This window comes from Myotis lucifugus, unplaced genomic scaffold (assembly GCF_000147115.1).
Source record: "Myotis lucifugus unplaced genomic scaffold, Myoluc2.0 scaffold_37, whole genome shotgun sequence".
NCBI lineage: Eukaryota > Metazoa > Chordata > Mammalia > Chiroptera > Vespertilionidae > Myotis > Myotis lucifugus.
Window position 1 is genome coordinate 7,628,517 of NW_005871085.1, and position 10,756 is coordinate 7,639,272.

Sequence of the window (10,756 nt, forward strand, 5' to 3'; positions counted from 1 at the left end):
CTGAGACCCCCTGCTCTAGGGGAAGAAAACGGAGCCAACCCGAGGTCGCAGGTGCCCTGCCTGCAGCTATCAGTAGCTCCGGTGTTCGCTGAGCGGGGGTCCGTGCCCGCAGGCAGGGGGGGGGGGGGGGCGCGGTGCCGCAGCAGCCTTCCTGCCCTCGGCTCTCCTGGCTCTTCACCCCTCCGCCTGCCCTCACCGTCCTCCCGCCTGCTTCCCGCCTGCCCTGAGGCTCCTTACATTCCGTCGGCTCCCCCTCGGGCCGGCTTCGCAGATTCCGGGCCTTTGTCTCTAACGGTTCCTTCCTCTTGCCTCATGGAGAACCGCTTTCAGAGGGTGGTCCCGTGCACTCGTCCTCTTTGTGGTCCCCAAGCCTGGCTCTCCCCTGGCTCCCCTCGTTCATCCTTTATACATTTACGGCACCTCGTTTTACTTGCCCTCTTGTCCAAGGCATATCTGAGCCCATACAGGTGCTGTAAACATGACCAAGAACAGCCCATTCGAAACGCGTATAGCCTCTGAGCGCCTCACGGTCATTTCGTTAAAGTTTGGGGTGACTGTTTTTGATACCTACTTTACCACCAAGTTGTCTCATTGCCCAAGTACCCGCCTGTAGGGCCAGGAACCTGGACGTCTCAGGCCCCAGATCCACCTGTTGCCTTGCCGGAGGCAGAGTCGGGTGTGCGTTCGCTGGGCGCGGTGGGAGCGCCGCTGTCAGACCTGGCACCGGTCCTAAGAGAGCTTGTCTGGAGGGTGGGAGCTTTGCCCATCCACTTCCCCTCGGCCACATGACTTACCAAGGCCCGGTTGCTTTCAGTCCCACCATCTATTCAACCAGCAGTTCCTACAGATTCACCAAATTCCCACACTATCTGTACCCACTAGGTCTCAGCTTTTTTTAAAAAAATCTTCACCCGAGGATATTTTTTCCATTGATTTCTAGAGAGTGGAGGGGAGGGAGGGGAAGAGAAACATCCGCATGAGACGCATAGATTGCCTCCCACATGCACCCCTACCAAGGCTGGGGAACCTGCAACCAAGGTAGGAGGTACACGCCCTTGACCGGGAATTGAACCCACAACCCGTCAGTCCGCAGGCGCACACCACCAGCTAGGGCAGGTCTCAGTTCTTAATAGCTGTGGGTAGTCTGATTTTAAAGTGTATTGGAGCCCTGGCTGGTGTGCGGCTTGGTTGCGTGTTGTCCCGTGCACTGATTCGGATCCTGTTGGGATGCGTACGGGAGGCAACTGATCAATGTTTCTCTTCTTCTTTTAAAGTCAATAAATATTTTTAAATGTATAGGAAAACTTTACTGATACTAGGTATTTTATCCCTTATATTAGTCTCTTCCATAATGAAATAGCTGTAAATATTTATCTATAAAAGATGATTTTTAAAAACCCAACCTGTTATCTCAGTAAACCCAACCACAATACCATTTTACACCTAAAAAAGACCATTTCATTAATATCAAATATCCAGCGTTCAAATTTCCGTAATGTCAATTTAAAATTTTTTGAATCATGATCCAGATGGGATCCAAACATTGCATTGAGTCTCTTAACTCTCCTTTAACCTATAGCTTCATGCTCCATCTGTATCTTGTTTTATTGAAGCAACCAGATCCCTTTCCCTGGACTTTTCTTTGAATATTGCTGATTGGACTCCCACTGTATTTTTTAACATGTTTCTCTATTTTCATTTTTATTTAGTGATTTGAGAGAGGAAGGGGGAGAGAGACAATTTGTTGTTCCACTTAGTTATGCATTCATTAGTTGATTCTTATATGCCCTGAGTGGGGATTGAACCTGCAACCTTGGCATATTGGGACAGTACTCTAACCAACTGAGCTATAAGGCCAGGGTTATATTTTCTTATTTCCTATGAATTGGTAGTTTTATCTACAGAGTCGATTCAGTTAGATTTGGGGCAATGCCTTACACAGGGTGTTAGTGTTTTAAAAATTGGGCTCTGGCTGGGTGGCTTAGTCAGTTTGGAGCGTCATCCTGTACACCAAAAGGTTGTGGGTTCCATGCCTGGTCAGGGCACACATCTAGGTTGTGGTTTTGATCCCGTCGGGACACGTATAGGAGGTGGCTGATTGACGTTTCTCTCTTGCATCAATGTTTCTGTCTCTCTCTAAAAATCAATAAAAACATATCCTCAGGCGAGGATTTTAAAAAAAGTAATTGAAAAGAGTTCACACGTTTAGAAGTCCCTATAAAATAATAATTGCATTTTGTTATATATTTATTGAAGACAATCATTTACAGTTTATAAAAAAAATATTGGCCTTCTATACACAAAAATTTCCTGATAATGGTAATGAAAACCAGCTACTCCCACCCCCCTTGTGTCCACACCAATATTCAATCTAGATTGGTTTAATCTTGAAGTGTAATCCAATAAGACTGAAGACCAAACACTTCAGGTCCTGGACAAGATAATAAAATACTCGTAAGCCTTCTGGGTCCCTAAAATGCAAAAGGAAAAAAATGTTTAAAAAGCAGAGACAACTGGCAAGATAATAACACTTAACGCAAATTATGTACCAAGGCATTACTCATAAAGGTATTTACAGAATTAAAGCTTTGAAAACGGAGTTCAAAAAGGGCGGAAAAGGCTACATGCTACATATTAAAACGGAATATGAGGTCATTTAAAATGTTAAGGTTTTAAAAATTGGGGAAATGTTTATATTAAGTGAAAAAAATCATTAAAATAACATTATTGGTCTAAATATTTTTCGGTGCCTTTAAAACTATATTTTTTAATGCTCAGAAAAAAGATAAGAAATACTTTAAGCCAGTGGTCACCAACCGGTGGTCCTCGGATCACTGGTGGTCCGTGAGGTCCAAAAGATTGGGGACTGCTGCTTTAAGCCCAGCTGGCATGGCTCAGTGGTTGAGCATCAGCCTATGAACCAGAAGGTCACGGGTTCAATTTCCAGTCAGGGCACATGCCCAGGTTGCAGGCTCCATGCCCAGTGTGCGACTTGTAGGAGGCAGCCAAACATTGATTCTCTCTCATCATTGATGTTTCTATCTCTCTCTCCCTCTTCCTTCCTCTCTGAAATCCATAAAAATATATTTAAAAAATACTTTACAATATTAATGGTTGTCTAATTGACAGGTTTATGGGTGATTTTCCCCTTACATTTTTAGGTTTCCTTTATTTTCCATAATGAGCATGTATAAGTTTCAGAATTAGGAAAACTTTTCTTAAGAAGTAGTACTAGTCAGGATCAAGAGGCTGAAGGTTCCTACAGCATAACTGGCTAAGAATAGAGACTGTCCAAAGGAAGACAATTATGCCCACCATGTACTAAAAGTGAGCCATGTCTAATCCCAAATGCCCAAAACACAGGAGCCAAAGAGATTTTCAAATTCTGAGGACTCCGCAGCATACTTTTTTTTTCGCAGCATACTTTATAATTTGCCCTCCTGACATGAATTTTTAAATTTATATTCCAAATAATTTCAAGTTCCACCCAAATCAGACTTTAAGATGTGCTAGTCTGAATGACTAACATCAAGGAAGGTAGTTAGACTTAACAACTCTACAGTTTATCTTAAGCACTTGTATTGGCATATTTCATTTTTCTGTTCTGGACAGATTCTTACCCACACTAGCTGCTCCAATGGCATTACTGTGTGTGTCACTGAGAAGCTCTTATTAGTAACTAGAGGCCCGATGCACAAAATTCGTGCAAGGGACTCAGCCCTTGCAGCCCCAGCTTCGTCCGAAGGTCATTTGGCTGCCCAGTCTAATTAGCATATTACACTTTTATGCTAATTAGACCACACGGCCAAACAACCTTCCAGACGAAGCCGTCATGGCGGGGATGATCAGGCAGGCAGAGGGGTTAGGGGCGATCAGGCAGGCGAGCAGAGTGGTTAGGAGCCAGCAGTCCCAGATTGTGAGAGGGTGCAGGTCGGGCTGAGGGAATCCCCCGCCGCCCCCCCCCCCCTGCACAAATTTTGTGCACCGAGCCTCTAGTTATAGATAACTGGACAAAAGGTCATAAGCAATAGGAGCAAGTCTTGAAAATAGTTTAGAGCCTCTCTCCATCTGTACCGGATCTTACCAAATGGTCCCAATTTGTTTAAGGGTTTCATATCAATCTGCTGCAAAACAGACACATCTGGACATACAGATCATGTACACTTACTTGGATTGATTGACATCAATGAGGGAACCAATTTTTGATGTTGTGAAAGAAATGTGTTCATCTCCAATGACGATTTCAAGCTCCTGGAAACATTTAAAAATGTTTAAAATCAAGCCAAATTGGATTGTTCATTAAGCACACAGGAGGTTCATCTGCCAAATCACACAAACTCTATCTACTACACATAAACAAGACCAATTCCCTCTGAGCACTAAATTGTGCTAGGTACTAGAAGCAAAGAGATAAATACTCGCTTGAGTAGCTCATATTTTTAGAGGAAGTTGTGTTGGTAATTTGGAAGAAATTACATAATTGTTTTGTATATGTGTTTTTGTTGTTAACAGTGTAGAGTAACATGTATGTTTTATAAATACCAAGAATCTTAACTTTTCTGGGCAACATGGGACAATTTTGGACAATGATAAATGCTATGAAGACGCTCAAACATCTTTTTTTAAATGACGGGGAGAGGTGTTTTCTTTCTTTATTTATTTGGATTCTGTCCCTTAATAATTTTCAGAGGAAAGCCATGAAGTGGCGTCTGGCTCAGTAGAGACATTGATCAAAGATTTGTAAAAATGGCAGGTTTGCAGACCTTGGGTAATGTACATCAAATTCAGCAAGCCAAAGGAGTGAATTTTTTATGATGGAGTTCTTACTACTCACTGATTCTGGGCCAGTTTTCCATAGCCTCCTAATGGGGAGAGGTGTTTTAGATGTGATGGACAGACAAGATATCACTGAAAAAGTGACATATGAAGGCTTCAATAATAAAGTTTTAGAAAAAATATTTCAGGAAGCATGTAGCAAATACAAAGGTCCTAAACTAAGAACAACAGGTATGTCTAAAGGGCAGAAATAAGACCAATGAGGTCTGAACACAGCCAGAGATTGTAAGATAAGGTGGGAGTTTGGATTCTATTTTAAATGCAGTGGAAAGCTACTAGAGCAAGCATGTCAAACTCAAAGGCTAACATGGGCCAAATAAACAAGGTTTAAGTTTATGTAGGCTGCAAAAAGACAAAAGCTTCAATTTTCATAGAAACATAGGTTTATTTCAACAGAGACATGCTGAATACAAAGGGCTGAAATAAATGAGTGATCGTTAACATAAAATAATAGAACATTTTAATAAAAATTAATATTTTTTCTTGAACATTAACTTACTAGACACTGAATAACTGCACAAATTAATAAGCGTAATGCAAATAAACCTATTTTTCTTGTTCTCCGAAAGTGAAATATTTCTGTTGCGCACACCAAACAAGTCAGTCCAAGACTAATGATGTGACAACTGGCTGCTAAAATATTCGCTGCTAGTATTAGTGGAGAGAAATGGTACGCCTGCGCTTAAGGGAAATGAATGCAACATGATTATAGTAATCAGTCATTAGCGAATGCTGTAGTTCGTTATTAAAAATTATGGATAACAGGATATTGTAAAAATTAAGTTACGAAATTTTTATTAAAACATTTCTTACATACCGTTATATTGACTGGGCCACAAAAATATTCGTTGTGGACCGAGAGTTTGACATGCTTGTACCAGAGTTTAAAATTAGTGGAATACAGTAAGCCCTTACTTAAATTGTTGGTTGGTTCTGTGACTTTAAGCAGAGCGATAGAGTATAACAACCAACTTTATCATAGGCTAACTGATAGAAATAACAGTTAAATTCATATGGCATCTCATCACATTATAAGGAAGCCACATTAAATAGAATGATGTTATTTGAGGACCTGCTGTACATAAACAAATTTACATTTTACAAGAATACTCTGGCTTCAGGTTGGAAAATGGGCTGCACAGGATAAGAGAAACAAAAAAATCAATTAGAAGTCTGGATTAGGAAAGAAGCAGATGAGGTTAGTTGCTTGCATGATTTTCCTTCCATTAGACTGTCAGACTATTGAAATAACTATGTTCTATTTATCTCTGTATCTTCACACTGCTTTGTCTATAGTAAGTAAGGTGGGCAGCAAAACCCTGAGAAGAGGGAGAGGGAAAGTCACAAGAAGAAACTCAGGGCTGGGCTCCTGGTGGTCAGCAGCACTTCTTGCTCTCTCTCTTCCTCCCTGTGGGTTCACTGCTTCCTTAGATCAAGGTGCTCGTGATCTGCCCGTGTAGGGCTCCATATGCACGCGTGCACGCACACAAGTGGAGGATTCAATGTCCTATGGAGAGTAGTCAACTTATCTTATTTGTAAGATTTCTGCACTGGGAATAGCTGCTAGAACACTCACCTGCCGGCCCACTCGGTCCGGGGGAGGCCACAAAGCATCATCCTCTTTGGTAATTTCACTGTCATCGATTATTCTCTTCAGTTCCTCCATCACACTCTTATGTACATAAGCCTGAAAGCAAGTTAAAAAACAGAATTTAAGTTGTATTCCTAAGCAGCATTCTGCCTCAGATAGTGATTAAAGATAAAAAAGACTGCTCCTGTAAACTCATTTCTGGCACCTCTGCAAATGGGAAGACATTCAGGCTTGACCTCAGCATGCTGAAGAGGGCAGGGTCAGAAGTGCCCAATGATTACACCTCCGTACCCCATATGGTTGTTTCTACTTCTTGGCACATCCTATTCATATGGACCTCTCCTTACCTACACATCTAACTCACACCTAGACCCAAAATAGATCTCTGTGTAACCCTGGTTATTCTTAACTAGATGACAAGCTTCTGAAAAGCAGAGACATGTCTTTTAAATACATTCTACATTAGTTTATATTAAAAAAAAAAAGAGGCCCCGCCAGCGTGGCTCCATAACTGACCTCTGAACCAGGAGGTCACAGTTCGATTCTTAGGGCACATGCCTAGGTTGTGGACTTGGTCCCCAGTGTGTGGCATGCAGGAGGCAGCCAAACAATGATTCTCTCTCATGATTGATGTTTTTTTTTTTCTCTCTCTCTCCCTTCCTCTCTGAAATCAATAAAAATATATATATTTTAAAAAAAGGATGCTGACGTGTAGGTAAGCATAAAACTGATTGCTAATCCTATATAATAAAAGGCCAGCGACCCTAAGCATAATCAGTATGACAGCTCGACCAGTCGCCATGAGGTGCATTGACCACCTCTCGGTCCCCGCCCCCCCTTCCCCCCGGCCCACAGGCTCCGATCGCAGCATGGGGAACCACAGTGAACTGAGGTGAATGGCGGTGGGGCACTTGGTCCCTCCCCACAGCCCGGAGCCATGCTGAGATTGAGGAACCACGGGGAACCAGGGGGTGGCGGCGGAGTGGGACTGGGGACTGGTGAGCAGGCAGATGGTGGTCCTGATTGCAGGCTAGGCCTAGGGACCCTACCCACACACGATTTTGTGTGCTGGGCCTCTAGTTAAATATAACAGAATGAAAATATACTGATTGTTAAGATAGTTTCAACTGTTAACAAAGTGGCTAAAAAGAAAGTGTAGCTTTGATGAAGACTTAATGGTGTGGTAGAAATCACACCAAAATGGAGCACATGACAGAGGCAGGAATAGTTTGAATTCCTGTTCTATCCCTTACTGGCAGGGGTGACTTTGAACAAGTTCCATAAATCATATCTGGGCTTTCACAGTCTTATCTGTAAAGGGTATCTAATATCATCCATCACCCGGGCTTATAATCAGGATCAAATAAGATCATGTATGTAAAATACCTGGTGTCATGCCTGGCATCTAACAAGCATTCAATAAGGTTAACCATTTTTCCACGCTCCCTTTCCCATTCAAATGCAAATTAGAGCTTCACTGAGTGCTGTGTACCAGGGAATATACCAAATACTTTGAGTGGGGATTAGCTCTTATTTGTTTTTTATTGCAGATGAAGAAACTGAATTTATCAAGTTCAGCTGGGAAATTTGCCCAAGGCCACATAGTTAGTAAGCAGCAGATTCAGGGTTCAAGCCTAGATCTGCAAGACTTCACGTGATAACCAATAACTGATTCAGTGTTGTGAAAGAAAATATAAACTAAAAGATTTGAAAAAAACATTAGAAGCTGTCTACAGACATGTTTATACTTTCCTCTTCTTTATCTTTCATTACTACTCCCAGAAAGAACAAAAAAAGACAAAAGGCTAAACTGTAGTGAATGAGAAAGTCTCTCTGAAGGCTCATTACCTCTTTTCTGATCATGACATCATTCTTGTAATTGCTGTTGTTGGCATATCTCAATTTCCCTGTGAGGGGGGAAAAATCAATATATAATAAAAACATATGACTAAATCATCATTAGCCTACTAAGACTGTCAGTTGTTGCTTAAAACGTATTCTAACTTTTTAAATGTTTATACCTTTAGTGTTTCAACAATACATTTTTTCAGTTCTTCACTTTAGGCTATTAAATAGCCTCACAGCCAAAACTATACCTGATGCTGAATTACAGATCTTGCAAAAGGTAGCTCAGGTAGGACAAAAGAACTCAGGTAGAATCATATTTCTGCAGGTTAATGTCCTAAGCTGAAAACAGGGATAGTAATTGGTAACTTACCTGCACACAAGGCCTGCTGAGGCTCATATGAGTTATGAAAGCCTTTGAAAAATATAATTTACATACATTATCATGTGACTGTGTAATATTCTGATATATTCCTGTGACAGAAAAGTTGTGGTGTTAGCCCTGGCCAGTATGGCTCGGTTGGTTGGAATGTTGTCCCGTGAATTGAAGGGTTTTGTGTTTGATCCCTAGTCAGGGTGGGTACGAGGCAACCAATAGATTTTCTCTCTCACATCAATGTTTCTCTCTCTAAAAACCAATGAACATATCCTTGGGTGAAGATTGAAAAAAAAAGTTGTGGTTTTATTACTTAACACATTTAGTATACAAGTCTCTCTGTGTATATACGCATTCAACAGGCTAATCTGGGTGTATGGTGAGTATGAAGAAGATAAAAGAGGCAAATTAAATGATGCCTCACTGTACTCTCTACCTCAAGACTCTTTCCTTTCAGTTCATTCTCCACACAGTGGACAAAGTGATGTATAACAGCAAGATCTGATCAGTTTACTCTAATACTCTGATCCGGACAATGGCTTCCCCCTGCCTTCTTGGCCAAATTCAACATGGCACACTGCTAAACTGAGCCTCTGCCTGCCTCTCCAGGCTCCCTCCTGCAAGAGCTCTCTCTCCATCAGGCTACTTGGTTTCTGTCTGAAACGTCCCATGACTTTGTGGTTTTCAGCCTCTTTGCCATTAAGGCTGCCCAAAATGCATTCTTAACTCGCCTGCCTACACAACTCCTCGTCACTGAAAACTCGCATCCCCCTTCCCTCATGTTTTGCCGGGAAACCTCTGAACCCTCAGCTAGATTAGGTCCCTTCTTTCTGTTCCGAGTCCCTCTGCTCCTTTCTCCCACAGCCCCTAATACACTGTCTCGTCACTGTTTACAAACCTATTTCCTTCACAAATGCAGCTTGTCAGATTCACCTCTGTGCCCCCATGTAGTAGATTTCTATCATCTTTGACTCCTTTTCCTCACCACCCACCCCCTCCCTAAATCCTATAACTGACAGTCATATTGGTTCTGCCTTGAACAGTACCCTAAGTCCTTCTCTCCACTCTCACTCTCACCCTAGTCCCTACCAGCACCCCTTCTGTCTGGACAATTGTTAACTGTCTCCTAATAGGAGGCCCTGTTTCCACTTTTGCTCATTCTGTACCCGATCACTAGAATACTTGTTTCAAGAACAGATCACACTTCTTCTCTGCTTAAAACTTTCCCACTGCTTCCTGCTGTACTTAGAATAAAATCCAAACTCTTCACCATGGCCTATAAAGACCTACATGTCGTGGCCACGGCCTGCTTATCCCATATTATCTCCTACTTTTCTCCCCAGCCACACGGGCACCTGGAATAGCCTCGCTCACCCCGCCCTCTGGCCCCGACACCTGTTGCTCCCTCGGACTAGATGCTCTTTTGGGGCGTCACAGGCTGGCTCCTTGTCAATCAAGGTTCAGTTCAAATAGCCCCTTTTCAGGGAGCTCCCCAACGGTCGCCCTATTTAAAACCAGCCCGTCATTTTGTTTATTTCCGACCACTCATCACGGTCTGGAATCCCTTTTATGACTTCTCCCCCAGCCCTAGAATAAAAGCTCCCCGCGAGAGGAAGCTTGCCTATCGCCCGCGCCCGCATCCCAGGTGCCCGGTGCAGAGCGGGCGCGCACTCAGCGCCTGCTGAAGCATCCGGTGAAAATATCACAACAGAAGACGCCCTGGACAGACAGAGCCCGTGGGGCGGACACAGGCGTGCTTCTCCCAGAGCCCTGCCTTCCTCCTCCGGCTCCCCGCACGTTCCCGGCCCCCGGCCGCCCCAGGCCTCGTCCCCGCGCCCGGGGCCGCTCTCACCATCCGGTCGGAACTCAAATTCCAGGAATTCGTGGCCGAACTTGCCCTTGTGACCCACGTAGTAACGCAGATAAAAGTCACTCTCCATGGCTCGCGAAAGGCCACTGACCGAACTTAAACAGCGATCCGTAGCGCTGTCCGCGCCCGGCAGTGACGTTTAGCGGCGCGCGGAAGTGACGTAAGGCAACGCCGTTGCGCGTAGCTCCTCTCGCGTCCCCGCCCGGAGGTGGGGACGAGGCTGCCCCGCCCCTCTCGG

The 10,756-nt window shown here is 43.5% G+C and overlaps 1 protein-coding gene across 1 annotated transcript; it reads right to left on the reverse strand.

Annotated features, from left to right (window-relative positions):
* Positions 1-2,218: 2,218 nt before the first annotated feature.
* On the reverse strand, positions 2,219-10,678 carry MAGOH (mago homolog, exon junction complex core component). The gene is made up of 5 exons (XM_006087333.3): positions 10,501-10,678; positions 8,276-8,334; positions 6,413-6,523; positions 4,169-4,251; positions 2,219-2,471 (listed from the first exon to the last, which is right to left on the reverse strand). The coding sequence occupies exons 1-5, from the start codon at positions 10,586-10,588 to the stop codon at positions 2,372-2,374; spliced, it is 441 nt and encodes a 146-aa protein (XP_006087395.1). The 5' UTR covers positions 10,589-10,678; the 3' UTR covers positions 2,219-2,371.
* Positions 10,679-10,756: the final 78 nt, after the last annotated feature.